The 17,510-nt window shown below is 38.9% G+C and overlaps 1 protein-coding gene across 3 annotated transcripts in view; it reads left to right on the forward strand.

Moving 5' to 3' along the window:
* The window catches only part of blo (bloated), a 130,244-nt gene that overhangs the window by 109,259 nt on the left and 3,475 nt on the right, over positions 1-17,510 (forward strand). For all 3 annotated transcript variants that reach the window (XM_018450281.1, XM_018450288.1, XM_018450296.1), the window contains 2 exons: positions 14,742-14,957; positions 16,975-17,135. In XM_018450281.1, coding sequence (XP_018305783.1) covers positions 14,742-14,957; positions 16,975-17,135 — 377 coding nt within the window. The remainder of the gene's footprint in view (positions 1-14,741; positions 14,958-16,974; positions 17,136-17,510) is intronic.

Here is a 17,510-nt window from a genome sequence, read left to right on the forward strand (position 1 = left end):
GAGAGAGAGAGAGAGAGAGAGAGAGAGAGAGAGAGAGAGACTATTACACAGAATCGTGCTTGTGTAATACGAATGATATCTCTCTTCATCGCCGTCGTATTTTTTCCGCTCGTACTTTTTTTTAATAGTTAACACGTAATTCTCACCTCAATCTGCCCACGTGCGTTTCAGTATGATGCTGAATGGCATTGCACTCATTACGACGAATGATAATCATTGAACGAAACAAGTAGAATATTGAACTATACTAAATGAGCCATCTCTATACTAAATGAGAACGTCAAAACCTGAATTTCGAAAAAATTTTCAGAATAATTGAGACTTAAGAGTTGAATCTCTGAAAGGAATATTAATCAATTTCATGATTAATAGAAATTAATACACTGAAAAAAAACATTGGCTGCTGCAGCAAATTACCATAGATGGTAAAATATGGCATAGCATTTTTAATTGGTTGCAGCAGTCAATTTTTGGTTGTGTTAGTCTATCGAAATCCTATACTGACATTGCAGATAGGCTAAAGCAACCAAAAATTGGCTGCTGCAGCCAATTAAAAATATAATACTATGCCATATTTTACCATCTAATTTGCTGCAGCAGCCAATCTTTTTTTCAGTGTAGATACGGAAAGAATGCTTTTGTTGAATTATTTAATAAGCTAGATAATATATACAATTCTGCAAATGATTTTGTTTGATCAAAATAATAATTATGTAAAAATCTCAAGCATGATGAACAATGCTGTCTACGACAACCGACAAGGTTCCAGGAAGACGAGTTGAGGAACTCCTCAAGGTATCGTTCTATCTCCCCTATACACGGAGCAGATCTCATCTCAACGAGCGCTCACGTTACTCGTAGAGTGCCAATTCCGGAAAGATCCTAGACGATGATCCTAAACGGACATCTTCCTCATACGTGACATTTGTTTGCCGCGGCGGGAACACTGCCGCTCGCAGGGAAAATCGACCACGCTGATTATCGACAAGAGCGAGAGAAGATCAACGCATCTAACGGTTATGCATCACTGAGTCGAGCACTGTATTGCGATTTTTCACCCTCTCGATGACGCAAAGCATCTGATCTATCCGATATCCCGAGATAAACAGGACATATATAAATTTACTCATTTTTTAAAACTTTTTTCAAAAAGTTATATTCAAATATAGTCACAATTACTTTATTATGCGGATCGTACTAAAGATTGAGAACTTGATTTTCTTTCTTCTTTTAGTAATTAATTTCAATCTCAATTTCAATCTCTAATCTGAAACTTTGTACAATATTTTCTAATATTAAAAGAAAAAATTTAATTTCACAGGGTCTCATTCTCTAACTTGATCGTATCTACAAGAAACTACGCAAGTAAACACTACATCGTTGTATACCTATATTCTTCATATATTCATCCAGTAGACATTGCAAGTCTTATTATAGTTTTATGAAATGGGACCTAGTATACGCGCTCGTGGACAGCTAATTAAACGTCCGCGCGATGGCCGGGGGTTGTGGTCGTCGTATGCGAATAAATCGCGCGCGTGTCCGTGCGACGGTGTGTTCTGCACGTGCACACACGGAGCCCTCGCCGCGTCGCTATCTCGATAATAGAATGATCTATCTGCAGCGAGAGCGGCTACACTACAATGAACGGAGCGCGGTATACCTATCGCGGCCAAGGTACGCGCGGGCACTTGATCTCAGAGGTAGGGAGGGAGGAGGGAGCAAAAAGGTATCTAACCCAACAAACAACAATACGATATTGCCCTCACGTAGCCGAGCATCGAGGGCTCGGGATCGGTCATTACGCGCCGCCCGTGGGGTGCTCGGTCGCGGGTTAGAGTAAATGCAGCAGTGAATGACCGGTTAAGGATTATTGTTAGATAAGCCAATTTCTTTGCTGAGTGGAGATATTTCGCGCGGTGTGCGATTGGTAACAAGCATTTGACGAACAGAGCGATATTTTCTATGAAGAGAGCTTTCTCTTATTAAAATTTGATATTGATCTTTATGTCGTTTTAATATTTAACTATTTTTGTTAAATATGTTTCATTGTTCTTAATAGTTGTGTCTCAGCTTCCGTTGCTAATTTATTTATTAATTTATTTAATTACCTATATTATCCAGAATTTTAATCATTCATCATATATAAATACCGAATTTGTAATTAAGTAGGAAGACCGAAGATCGAAACTTAATTGAAAATAGAAATATTAAACTGGAATTAACTTAAAGATATTAGGTTAGACAAACATATGAATTCTAAAGTTTTTTCTCGGTAAATTTCTTTAAATTATATGATGTAAAAATAACTTAATTAATTTTTATGAGTGACATTAAAAAGACGAATAAGTATATAATATTATTTAAGATTTTACTAAAGTAGAGAACTCTTAAAATTAATCAAATAAAAATATAAATGTCTTTGATTATCTATTTATATTCTTGAAAAACATCATTGTTTATTTAAAAATTTTTACAACAAAATTGTTAAAATTTTCAGTAAGGAGTATTGTTTCATATGTCAAAACTGTGACTATTATTGTACAATTAGTCTTAGTTAAAGTTTTAATATTTTCAAATATCATCAAAATTTCTAATGAATAACGCCATTGCAAGATAACAAGATCAGAAATAAACAGCCATAATAAATCTCTAATAGATAAGCGCTTTAATTTGTAGATAATAACTGACGATATCATATCTTGAATTTTTAAAGAATTTACGCGTATCATTTTACATCAGAAAGAAAAGATGTACAGAGAGCAGTCATTTATATCGATGAGTGGACATCCATTGATGCACCTACCATACCATCACCTTCGATACGCACATCCTAACACGAATCTGACCTCTGGATGCAACAACGGACGCACGCGAATATAATGCACTCCATCGTCCTCCTCTATTTGTCGTCTCTCCCTTCATTTCTCCTCCTTTGATCCATCGCCCCTTTCTTCCCACCGCGTGTGATCCGCGGCACGTTTTCAATAGTTAATGTACCACGGATGAAGCCCCGTTCAATTACTCGCAACACGATATCATAGCTATTTATTGTGGTCTGCCGAAGCCGAGACCTCTTCCCCTTTCCCTATTCTCTATCACTCCCTTTCCTCTTTCTTCTTCTAGGGCTCCTTCGTCTTCTTCCACGGTTACGATTCTCGCTACGCGTTTCCACCCCGCCATTACTAGACGCGCAGGAAACCTTTATCCATTGTCCTTCCCGTGAAACTCCTTTCAGGGAGTCGCGGGGGATATCAACCAAGGATTTATTCCGGCCGTCTTCACTCGTCGGCGACGACAGATACATTATTCATCTGCGCAGGATGCTATAGGAACTGTTTGAAGATCTTTCCGGAGTTTATTATCTGGACGAGAAAAATATTTTATCAATTTTCTGCGAGCGTCATCCCCCCGCAAACATTAACATTGCATTTCTAAAACAAAAAAGAGAAAGGGAAAAACTCATGTCGTATGCACGGTTGCCAGGTTCCGAGCACTGTACGGCTGGGGCCCGAAAAAGGCACAGGATTTAATTCATGTTTTGCGATCGCAGTTATAGACTTTCTTTTTGTTATTAATATTTGACCAACATAAAGTGTCGACACAATCACAGAGACCTTTTTATTATTATTACAAGATTACATACAGTGCGAACACAATTACAAACTTTTTTATTAATCACAGATTTTCTTATTACTCTCCACGTAATTTAAATATTACATGGATATCACTGGATAGTACAATTAATAGACCACACGCGAGCGAAAAACTGGAGCTCTTTTTCGTCTACTGGAGAACTGGAGATTGGTCTCGAAAACTGGAGTCTCCAGTCGAAATCTAGAGACCTGGCAACCGTGTTCGTATGGTTCAACGAGGCTATTTTCCAAGTCTCGCAAATCACGACATTTTGCTGGTCGTTATATCCCGCCCGGTGAGGAGGCTTTACGCTCCGATATTCCGCGAATTTCCGAACCGGAGGAGAACCTTCTTCATTGCGAGGAGATTATCGAGGGCAGATATCGGGCTGTGGTTCGAGTCTCTCTATTCCTCTGTTCACGCTGATCGGCGCGGCGCAACGTGCAGCATGGCGGGCAGCGTAATGGACGATCGTTTTCACGGACGGTCTTTCACACGATAAACAATCGATACCGACGTCCTGTCGTTAATCCGGAATTATCGTCCCGGGGCGCGGGACGACGAAGGACGAGAGGCCGTGTGCTGTTATCGAGAAACCAGGAAGCAATTGGCGTCCCTCCGCGCACGTCGCTCTATGCCTTCGAGTACTTGCGAGTACTTGGCGAGCGTGCGGATTCCTCGATCCCGATTGACCAGCGTTTTCGAGCGAGAAAAGAAGGTCCGGTCAAGAAATTCCGCGTCGTTGAACCGGCGCGATTCCAGCCGCGGATTCGAGCCGGGAGATCGGGGGATCGCTCACGGTTATTTTCCTTTAAAGTTTAAATATCTCGAAAAAAAATAAGCGGCCGACGGATGGTCGCTGTGTCATTCGACAAATAAACGACTTCGTTCCGGGTGATCGCCGAGATGTCTCCCAGTGGCCGACGGTAACATCCATCGCGAGATGCAGCACTCGCGGCGACTCACGCCGCTCTGTCTCGATCGCATCTGATTCCTCTCGACTGAGGTTACTACCGGTTCGTGCCGAGCGGGAGTACTAATAAATCTTGTAAAGGCTCTTGTTGAGTATACAACGAGATGAAAAAGGCGTACAAGAGCCAAGAATAACGGTATGATATAATAATTGAAGAAGGATCAGTGCGAAAATAAAAACGGAATTCTAAAGATTTAAATAAAAATCGATTCTTCGATTTTTTATTTTTGGATCGAAGTGTGACTCGATTACAGAATATCTTAAAAAAACTTGATTTTTTTCTATCTTTTTTGTCTTCTATATGTATATTAAATTTTTCACATTTTTACGTAAAATAATTAATAATATATCGAATATATATACGCTGAGAAAAGTGTTCTAATTAAACCAATAAAAGGATTCAAAAATAGCATTTTAGTGATACCGAACGGAATTTCTTGGTTATCATAGCCAAAAATTCTGTTTGTCTTCACCAAAATGCCATTCTTTATTGAGCTCTTATGTTTGTTTAATCATAATATTTTTTTCAATGTAACACATCAATTAACGGTTTCCAAGCTGGTTTTCAAACTTGGACTACATTAAAAAAGGAAAATTAAATTATCCGTGATTAAATCGATTCATTTTTCTGTATCATTGTTATCATTAAAATTGTACAACACACATATACACAAATAATGTAATATTATTACAGACAACTATTGATTAAATTAAAATGTTGATTAAATTTAAAAATTAAATTGATCAAAGCAATTTATGGAATTAGATCTGACTTGTGAAAACGAACAATCGTTTTCTTGATATCGATAATGTAATTATTACACGTCATAGAAAATGTGAAGTGGAACTATGAATAAATTTTATATTTGTGTGTGACTCGACGCAAAAAAAAGACGGAAAGGGAATTTAGGAGAATCGAGAACTGACCAAATCAGCGATTGCTAATGAGGCGCGTATGTAGCGCGTAAAAGACTCACTCGATATATTACGAATGTAAGGTTTGTTACTGAACAAGATACTCCACGAGTATCGTCATTCTCATTACTACTATCACCCGTTTTTTTTATTCGCCTCCATCCGGTCCTTAACCGCTTAATTTCGTAATAATGATATTTGCGCTCGTAAAGACACTGGCGAATGCATTAGCTAATGAAGCGATCGATATTGACTGTCTTCAGTGCCGAATTTTACTGGATTCGATCCTGTCTGGTAACATTCGTTTGCATCGTGCTTATCGTGTTCGAATGAACATAAACATGATAATCTATTGCAATCATCCTTACAGCACAGAAAGGTTGCAAACATATTGTATAAGAATAATTTCATTAAAAGATTTCAATGTTGCATATTTATTGCAAAATATTGCTGCGAAATTGCAGCAATATTAAAATATCTACCTACTTCTATTAGATCGAAATAATAAAATTAATCTACCTATATAATTAATATCAAAACATTTTGTTAACATAATCAAAATTTATTCAACAATCCGAATAAACATTTAACCTGTTCTATAAAATAAAAGAAAAAATTGTATAAAAATGCAATGCAATATCTCGTTTGCATAAATCTAAATTTGAAAATAAAATCTGAAGGTAGAATCTTCTAATATCAAGTATTTTCTAAATCCTAGATCAAAGCATCTATTATATTACTGAATTTAAATTCTATCAAATGAAAGAACAAAAACAAGGGTCGACGAGAACTGCGAGAAGTATCGCGAACGATCGGCTACCTTTTCCGGTAGGTGGGGTAGAAGCAATGTAGATTAAAAGCGAAAGGAGAAGACGCGGCGGAGGAGGCCCTGCGTGCCTGCCGGGGATAGACGTCTCTCTTGACGTCTTTTTCAGAGAGAAGCCCGTTCAGAGAGGCGACGGTGGTGGATACCACACCACTCTTCTTCTATTCGCGTTGTATCTCCGCAGCACAAGGATGGTTTCTCACAAGCTATATTACACGGACGGCGGTCATGTGCATCGCGTATACACCGACACGTGCATACCGCAATAACAATAACACAACGGTGCTCAGATTATCCGTGGAAAGAGAAAGAAAAAGAAAGAGAGAAAGAGAGACAGAAGGGAAGTCACTCTTGAAGCGACTCCGCGCGAACAGAGTCCAGAGCTGCCGGGAAGTTTGCGGCGGCCTGGAGGAGAACCTGGGTGAGATAGATAAGGGGTTAAGAAGGTTTAGCCGTGAGATCGCGAGGTTCTCGAAATAGTTGTACCATTAACGGAGTCATCCCGTGCGAAAGCACCAGCGCGGCTTTCACAGCAGACAGACTCGCTCGCACGGTCCACGGTATCTCGCGGTAATTGAGATAAGTTTCGGTCATTTAGCGGCGAATCTCCTTCCTCTCGGCTCTCATAAATCGAATGTACTTCGTGCCGCGAGTTGAAACGCACATTTCGCATATCTCGAAATCGTTCATCACGTTTAAAGTCCAGAAGAATTAAACGTCGCATAATTTCGAAAATCTAAGTTTAAACGAAATGATAAGTCGTGTTTCCACATTTTTAGAAATAAAGAAATTTATGGCAGAATTTTAACGTAAAATTTAAGTTTCTTTAGACGAGTCTAGGTTTAATCTAATAATTTTTATTTCTACACACACATACAGAAAAATACTCTATTTAAATATTAATTACTTATTTCAAATATTTGAAAAATTCATATATCCACAAATTTATTCTAAGTTCTTTATAAGCATAAAAAATTTGTTCAAAATATATTCTAAATCCTAGTAAGTTTAATATTTCAATCAAGATTATTAAATTAAAACAAATTCAATTTGCTCCTATATAGAACCGTGTTCCTTCGATAAAATTTTGTAATATTTTTCAAAATTAATTCTTGTTTTGAATATATGATATGTGTGTTTCTCTCTAAAATTTAAAGTATTAAGATTATTAAAAATAAGTGTATTTACATTTTTATTTATTTGTGTAAATTAATCTATGTGAAAGTTTTCTTTTGGTCTTCCATTTCTTATAATTAACGCCATTATTAAATCTGAAGATTTATGTACCTAATAGAAACAACGTAGTGAAAAAATGTCGACTTGCTGCGAAGGCAGCAAAACACGTTCCGATCACATCTATCCAGCAGCCTCAACTAGATCGTTCAGCCCACGCGCGAGGCGTCGGCCTCAGAGGAAGGTATCAATGAGGACGCGCCGCGTACGCGATTCCTGGAACGATCGCGAGCAGATAAGTTTGAGCCCTGGAGACCTAAACAATGCCGGATATTCGTATCACTTGTAAAATAGCAGATAGCCTCTTCATCTCCACCTCCTCTTCCGCCACCCTGCACTCTCCCTTTTTCTCCCCTGTCTCTCGCGCGGTGCATTATTCTTGCCGCGGGGAGTCGCCGACAAGGCGGTCGCCGATCGCAATTTGCCGATACGATTCTACCTGCCGCATTGCGCGCCGGTTTTCTCTCCTGTTCCCCTCCTTTCTGTCTCTTATCCCTTCTCTCGTTGTCTATGTCCGTCTTTACGTTCTGGTCTAGGTCGGGTTAAAATCCTCGCTTGGGGTCGTCTCGGCCGGTCGGTTTGCACCAGGTGATACGAGGAGATACATCTTTCCCTCGGTAACTATGCATAGAACATCCTCTAAACAACGAGTCTAGAGTACACCGGCCGGTCAATGTATGTATGTGTGCGTGTGTGTATGTATCACACCAGTTGCGGTCGTGTACACGAAGACGAGACCGGCAAAGAGAAAGAGATACTGGGGAGATACAGTCTTTCTCGCAACTAACTGCAGCTCTATTACCTATTCGCTCTGTACCTGCGAGTAGCGCCGAGTAATTCAAGAGAGATACGACCGCGCGAATTAGGATACCGTCTGTCAAAGCGAATACGAGATAAGAGGGGGGAAAAGAGATGTTTACTACACCTGCTGGAAAGAGGATCTTTTCGAGAGCGTTTTATCCGATAAAATTTTTAACAGTATGAGAAGAATCTTGAAGTATATGAGTCAGAATGAGTACATTTGCTTATTACATTATGTACAGACATATTTTAATTATTAATCTTTAGAGGGTGGGAGTTTTTTTTTTAATTTTGTGCAGCTTTTTCCTTAAGTAAGATTAATTGGTTATAATTCATTATTTCATTGTATCCTTGCCACAAAATAAATTTCATGATACTTTCAGCGCCACTATAGTGGCTTTCTTAATTAGTAAAGGTTAAAAAGCGTCATACCATAAAGCAACAGCAACAAATTGATGTGACACTATCTTTCCATTATTCAAGATATAAATATGGCTCTCCGTCCGTAACGCATCACGTTACGGTACATGGAAAAAATGATTTTGCTAAAGTATCTAAAAATTTAGCTAAATACAGATCTAAAAATCATTTTGTTGGATCGTCAAAATAATTACGTAGGAATCTCAAAAATGATGATCAATGTCATAAAAAATTTTGACATTCTAGCATTTGAGTAATTCTACATAATTAATAGTTTAACAAAATTATTGTTCGATTTGTATCTAGCTATATATTAAACGATTAGATACGTGATGTAAAGGAATTGCCAAATGTGAGCCGACACCAGTTGTTCGTGTGTAATCCAAAATGTATATTAAAAAAATGTGATACAGAGACGTTTCAACGTTTACTTTTTTAATATACATTTTGGATTACACACGAACAACTGGTGTCGGCTCACATTTGGCAATTCCTTTACATCACGTATCTAATTGTTTAATTTATTTGGAGAGCCTTTCGTATTTTTAATTTTATTGTCTAGCTATATAGTTTTGAAATATTTCAGCAGTTCTGTTCTTTCTGTGTATTGATCTTAAACTTGAGCTGTACATAACAGTAAACGTATATTAACATACAAAGAAAATCGTAACGTAATGTTTAACTTTACGTTATGATTTTCTTTATGCGTTGATGTAAGTTTACTGTTACGTACAGATTTTAGTTTACGATCAGTATTACTTAAAGTAACGTAACACGTTATGAATGTTCTTGCGAGGAGGGATTAAATTACGTCAAACTATTACTATTGTCGTAGCAAAAAGATATTTTTTAATTAATGATCCAATTAATATCGATGGCTATGGAGATTTTATCAGAAATAATTAGTATGTAAGCGAAAAGAGGAAGCCTTTAGACGGAGGTAGAGGCTGCGCGCGAACTTGCAAATAGGCTGTTGTAATCGACAGCGGTCGAACAGCGGGGCGACCAGTTGTGCGAGAAACAGCACGGGTATGCGGGGCATCTCGTCACGATCGGAATAATTAATATTCATCGACGTCGCCAAGGCACCTACCGGGGCGGTCGTTCTCGTTAGAAGTCGCTGCGAGCTTCGTGCGTATCGCATACGCGTCTTCTGCATGCGTTCTTTCGCGTCTCTCGAGGCGATCGCGAGTGCTCGATAAAGTCCCTGTTGTCCGATTCGCAGTGTCATTTCATCAATTATAATTATTCCCAAAGGCGAAATAAGAACGCGAGGTACGCACACAAGCATCAGGCAGCGCTGAAGAGAAAACATCTTCTATAGGCGTTTCTATGTCAGCTTGCATTCAAATAAACAAGTTGACATCGGAACGTGAAGAAGTATGTGATTTGAATTCGTAAGCGTCCTTTTTTTTCCTAACTTATTAATGCGGCAAATGTGACAAGATATACAATTAAGCATTTATTTCTCCATTATATTTAAATTATTTAAATATTTTAATTTATTTATAAATATTTTTAAAAAGTCAAAGAAGTTTAGTATTTCGAACTTTTATTAGATTTTATCTTATTTTTGTAAAAGTTTTATAAGAAAAAAATAAAACTAAATATAAAATTAACCGGACGAAACAATCTGATATAAGGCTTTGTTATGCAAAAATTCTATGACAGCACAGATTCCTGAAAAAGAAGGAAAATTTTAACTTCCTTACATAATCTATACGAAATGAAATAAGTTCCTTAATGGAACGGAAGCCACAAGCTATACAAAATATATTACATTACAAAGAATCTGCGGTTTTCTATGAAAGAGAAGTTTGTAATATGCATTGTATTTATAAATTATTTAATCAATATTAGTATCATAAAATTATTCTCCATTTAATTTTATTTAACACCGTCTTAGCTATTTGTTATTCATTACTTCATATTATATATTCCAATTTATAATATTCATGAATATTGATTGAAAACTGCTTCAACAAGAATTTTAATTAATCATTCTGAGAATATGTCCTTAGAAATGTCATAGAATCTTCTTTCCAAATTAACGTTTCCTATCTTTTAGACCTCATCATATTTGAACAGAAGAAAATTGGAGCGGACTGACAGAGCAGACTGACATAAAAAAATCGTAACGGATTCCTTTTAACGCATGGTAGCGCGATCTTCTCCAGATGCGCATTCCTGGTCAAACCACATCCCGTCCTCCGCCGGCGATATTCAAGATGGATGTTTCTTGCGGTGCGTCCTCTCTCTCTTTTCTCGTTCCTTTCGCTTTTCTCACCGCGGTTATTTCCAACTTGACTCACTCCTTTGCCGCGGGTCTCCTCTCTTCCTCAGTATGTTTGGCCACCTATTATGCAGTTACACGCGCGCGTGCATCGGCGAATCACTATTGTGGTCCTGATATGACAGAGGTCTCAATACCACTTACGCACCCGTTCGTTTATTTTGTGGCTTTGCGCCTTACAGATCTTACCGTAATATAAGAAAGGTAAAATTTGCATGCCTAGCCTTTTACAACGTCAGGATTCCCTTGCTACCCTATTATACTTCTTGCTTCTCCAGCATTATATCGATATAGTATATTATTTCGTCTCTATATATATCCTAGCTATTATTCCCTTACGACTGAATCAACACGATACAAAACATTGTGATACCAATTTTATATATATTATATAAAGAAAGGGAGGATTATTTTTAAATGTAAATATCTGGAAAAAGCTCCATTTATTAATGTATGTAATGACTATAATTGTAAGACTTACGCTTGTGTTTTATCTAATATAAAAATAAAATTACGAACTTGGCAAGAATATATAAAAAAAAATATATAATTCCTTCATTTTTGTTCAAATGGTAGAAATCGTGTGTTAGATACGACACTTAATTACTCATACGTCATTCATATTCTTAACATCTTTCGATTGTCGGTGCGAGATGAAGATCTAAAAATAGAGACTACTTCTCGTGAATGTTCAACCGAGGTGGGAAAGTCGTTGTATCACCGTGGTGAAAAATACGCGTCAAACGCAAAAGACGAGGAAGAAACTCGATTCGCTCGTGACCGATTTTCTTTGCCTACCGGCGGCGACAGCGGCGGCAGCGATCGGTCGCGCGCAGATGGCGGGAAGAAAATCTGGAAAGGAGTTGGGTGGCGAGCAGGGGGACCGGGATGCCAGTTAACGTCGTAAATCGCATCCCTCGGAATTTATGCGTAATCTACGGTGACCTACGGCGAGTGGTTTAATGTTGCAGAGTTATGCGTCGGGGATACACGCGTGCGTTAGCGCACCGCTTCGTGCCACATGACACGTACGCACGCACGCACATGGATACGTATTCGTGCATGCTTACGCACTTAGGTACGTAAGCGACCTAGCCCAATCTTGGCGGCCCACGCCGAGTCACAGAAGGGCAAGGGAGTAGCTCCGCGCATAACGCATTCCCCGCGGACGAAGAAGGTAAAGAAGAGGAGAGAAACTAAGGAAGAAAAAGAGAAGGATGAGAGGAGGAAGGAAAAGAACGCGACGAGGAGGAAGGTATAAGAGTTAGCAGGGCGGTGCGTGGGTCACAATGCCCTTAGGCCCTTCCTCCTCCCCCTCCCTTTCTATACCAGATATCTCAGGTTTTTCTTCATCCTCGGCATCACTCGACCTCTTCTTCGTCCTCGTCTTCATCGTCGCCGTCGTCGCCGTCGTCATCGTCGTCGTTGTCGTCGTCGTCGTCGTCGTCGTCGGTACGCGCCGTGACTCGTTATGGAAAGCATACGAGATATTGTTGCTCGTATATATGGAGAGTACCAGGGAAGCGCACCGTGCTTGTACTATGCAGATGATTCCGCGATATGGGCTATTCATTGTGAGTCATTTAAGAGTTTATATGCGTTGGGGGTACACATCTATATATACATGGCCGGGCCGTGATATGTTATTATATTGCGTATTGAAAGCTCCAACGTACACAGTATATTGTGCGCGCGCGAGAAAAAGAAAGAAAGAGAAAGGAGAGAGGATCATAAAATTTGCACCGATCGCCGCAATGTTCCTTTACTCGCCAAATACTATTAAAAAAATTATGGTATCTAAACACATTTGCTATTTGAATGACGTGAAAGACTACGAGAGAAATCTACGATCTCATTATAACTGTATATATACTTAATAGAGATATATATATTTCCTTAACAACTTTCCTGACTTAATCTCTCTATAATTTCTATTTATAACACACAGAAAGATATTTAGTACCTTCGGGAAAAATGTATTTAATTGTCTGTCCTCCACACTAGACTTCATCTGTACTACTGACGGTGAGATATATTGAGAGAGTTATATGTTTCATTTAAAACAATAATAATATGTAAATCAGGAGCATGAAAATAAACACTAGTAAACATCTATACGTTATTATTATAGGATACAAATTTATAAAATTATTTACACATAAAACATCCAGTGTTGATGGCTTCATATTATCCTCCTGAATTATTATTATTATTATTATTGATTTAATCATCTTGTCTTTTGTATTTTATATCAAAAAACGATTTATTTAAAAAATATTAAAGTTTTGTGATTTCATGATATTTTACACATACATCAAAATATTTAAAAAAGCATTCTATTAATTTTTGAATGAAAAAAAATTCAGATAAAAAATTTACTCTCAGTACATGTATTAGGATGATCAATAAAATCTGATGAGGAATCAATGTACTAAAAAATATGAGTTTTAAGTATCAAACGCTCATTAAGTTTACTCAAGCAAGATGTATTATATTTCCTTTTGACGGTGTCCTGATTTCACAATGAGAACTAACACGTAATCGCATGTCGATCGATCAATAGATCCGTGCGAGATTAACATTCCGATTACACGATATGCAACGATACTTCCTGTGGAGTTTCCGAGCGCGTTACGTGCGGTATGTACCAGCGACGGCCTCGGCGGCCTCGACGGCGGCTGCGATTACGATCGTCGGCGTGGTCTTTGCCGGAATACCGATGAATAAATAGGGGAGAGTCGTGATAAGCGCCTGGAGCCGTAGCGCGCCGGCACGCATTATGCATGCGCGAGAGCGAGAGTAAATGACGGAGGTGGCAGCGCTGATGATGGTGATGATGCAAAACGCGATGATAATAATAACGACGACGTGGACGTCGTCGAGAATGAAACGGACACGCGTCTGCCTGCCTGCCTGCCTGCTTGCCTTTGCCTGCCTGCGTGCATCTTCGCGCGCGTCCTCCGCTTCGAGGGGGCGAGTTTTTCCAAGCCGTCGAGGCATTGCGCCTACGATACATCCCGTGAATAGAGTAGCAGAATGGAAGGCCACGACGATCGGTCAATTGTGTGTAATTGGCGAAACGGCGATTAACATAAATGGTGAAAGCAGGTGACTTTTGTTAGTCCCGTCAAATGGATTCCATCCATTGTATTTCGTCGCGTTAAAGTCTCCGGGAAACTGCGTATCAATTGATAAATTGTAATTCGAACTACTCCATTTCACACATGATTCGTACGAATCTATGCTACACGATCGGATTATCCTGATAATAAGTAATCTCGTTTGATGTTTCTTCTCGACATCGCATCATTGCGAAACTTTTATTTACAAGGGAACACAATCAATAGGATTTGATTTATAGAGATATTCGAAACCAATATTGCAACGGCATCAAAATGAAATTATCGCGAAGAAACGTCATGAGAGAACGCCAATTATGATCTAATAGGTTCCCCTTGTCCACCTCGTTTCCGAGCTATAAATTCTTGAATCGTATAACGGTTGGATATGATCCTCCACCGGGATCTGCGAAGTAAATTATGCTCGAAGAGGTTCGGATGAGAAAGTGGTAGTTATATAGAGATAGTACTTCGAAAGACGCTGAGTCGCTGAATATAACATGCGATTTTTCTGTTTTGGCTTAGGAGGATTATAGTCAACGCAGACGCTTATCGACACCTAGTGGCAGTCCGAGCCCTCCCAGACCGACCAGACTCTCGAGATCCACCGGCACTCTTACCAGAGAAGAAGAGTCCTTCTGCGAGTCCAGCAACACCCTGACCAGGGACAACCAGGGCCAAGAGGCGGAGAGAAAGGGTTGGTTCAAGTCCCTCTCGAGGAAAAACAAATCCAATGCCACGGTAAGCGTCATTTTCTATTTTTAATAATTTAATTTTATATACAGCTTTCCTATTCCTGCTTCTTTATTCCTAACAACCCTACTAAAATTGATTATTATTGACACATGTATCTATGAAAATTTTAATCAACCAATAGATTTCCATATACATGTCTAATCTGTTTTTTGGAAAACTTAAGAAATTCGATCTTGAAAAGTGTGTGTGTGTGCATTTAGATTTATTTTTATAAAAAAGATATAAATTAATGCACTGATTTTTTGAATTATCAAATGGAAAAGCAAAGAAGGCTAAATCAATTTTACAATTAAGATATAAGAAAGCATTTGATATTTCTGATTGATCGTCCAACAAACAAATAAATGATTACGAAAGCTTTAATACAATGAGCCAAACCTCATTGCGATAGTTTCGCATTTAAATGCTTATTTAAAGCCTGGTGACTATATATAGTTGATAACATATAAGCGAAATATTTTCATCGGTTGATGTTATTTTCAAGTTCGTGAAGTAATCAGATCTTTAAATGTCGAGTTCATGTGTCTTTCTCCAAAATCGACGAGTCAGGTTGACGAGGATCATATTTGGACGATCAAATCGTCCCTCCGAAAGGCTAGAATTTTTTTTGAGAGTATTATCCGATAACGAGCGGACTCTCCTGGATCGTGCCGTGGTTATCTCGCGCGCAACTCGCGTACCAGTCCCGTGCGCATTCATCAGTCAGATCGCGGGTCGCTGCGCGGAGCCATTAGGGCAGCGCAACCTCCAATTACCGGTTTGATTAAATGCTTAACTAACTCCGCGCTCTGTGGTTTAATTTAATCGCGAGATTAAGTGCCGATCAGGAGGTTGCTTGCCTAGCCCTATAAGCCGACCATCGTCCCGCGCGCCCGCGCGCACCGGAATAATCTCTATCAGGTCCCGATTCTCCTCCGATCTTAGGGAGCGGAAAGGAGAGGAGAGGAGACGCCGCTCTCCTCGCGCGCGAGCGGGCGCGCGCGCGCGCGCGCTCGTTCAAGATGATTGCGTGCGTATGAATCTCGCCGTGGACGATGATCTATCGGATGAGTCGGCCCGGGGAGAATCATGACTCATGAAGGCGCCGTGCGATGCAACCACGGGGGGAGACCGCGATTTTTGCGAGCCGCGGGAAGAATACAGCTTTGTACACGCTCGCGTGATTTTCTCTCAGCCGATCGAGAGACGGGGCTGGATTCCGAAAAATGACGACCTTCGATGGAGGCCAGTCTGACTTTGCGCTCATCTCGAACAATTGACAAAGAAGAGTCTACGTTACTGTTTCGCGTCATATTTTATTTTCTCGCATTCCCGTTAGTAGCTTGTAGCGTCCTTAATCCTTATCCTTAATCTTATTATTCCCAATAGACAATTAATGTAAAAAGCAAATCAATTTTTATTAGATAAAAAATTCTTTTATCCACTTAACCCTTCATTAAATATATTTATATTATATGGCGTGTTCTATCTGATAAAAAAATATTGATTATCATTATGAATCTATTAAGATTTTAATTAAAATAGTTTTGTATTTGCTGAATCCTATCGATTCCTAATAATAGTGTGAGGAATCTTGATGAGTGAGAAGAAAATAAAAAAATTAAGTAGGTTAAGCTATACGAAAACTTTCTTTTGTGTCTTTTACACCTAAAAAAAGAATTTTTTGAAAGAGATGATCTCTGAAGAATTAGTTGAACTATAGTCAAAGTTAATCGAGAACTGGCGAAACCGCCCCTAAAAGTCGGGAAACTGAAGCCAAGTATGTGCTTAGCTATGAAAATTACATAGTGCTACAGAATAATATATCATTATAGCGATACGTTTCAATCTATCGCACTTGCAAAGTCCGTCTTCTGTGCGCGAAATTATAACGTTCGATAAATCGATATTTGGAATAAGCGGGCGTAATTGTTATACGCAGAAATAATCTATACGTGACTATATTTGGTGTCTCCCCCTCTCCCTTGAGATCGTGAATAATGAAGCGTCGATAACTTTGCAGCCGGTGGATAAAAAGCCGAGAATACCCGAGAGCGAGATCTTGACGACCGGCACCGAGGATGAGGAAGCTTCCTCTACGCCTGAACGAGTTTCCGTGCAAAAGAATCTCCGCTTCTTCGGCGATACGGATCAGGAGTCCGTCTCGTCCAACAGAGACCGCAGGTAAATGCTATAATATAAGCCGCGTATGCACGACCGGTTAAATATTTCGTGCAAGAGTGATTTAAATATTTCGACTGTCGTCTAGTTAACTTTTATATCATCATTACATTTTGCTCTAATTAATATCATTATAAACAAAAATACACAATTATCTATTTTTGCTATTCATCTTGCTTTAATTATTTTATGCACACATATCTCGGATATTACTTTTTTTAATGTCCGATTATACTTAATTATATCAAGCATTCTAAGTAATTGTTTTTTTTCAAAATTAAAAGATCTTACATATTCTTTTAAAAAAGAAGATAATGTGTGTGTATATACAGGGTGTTTCCAAATTAAATGGCAAAACTTCGGGAGCGTGTAGAGGAG

The sequence above is a fragment of the Mycetomoellerius zeteki genome, unplaced genomic scaffold (assembly GCF_001594055.1).
Source record: "Mycetomoellerius zeteki isolate Tzet28-1 unplaced genomic scaffold, Tzet1.0 scaffold106, whole genome shotgun sequence".
NCBI lineage: Eukaryota > Metazoa > Arthropoda > Insecta > Hymenoptera > Formicidae > Mycetomoellerius > Mycetomoellerius zeteki.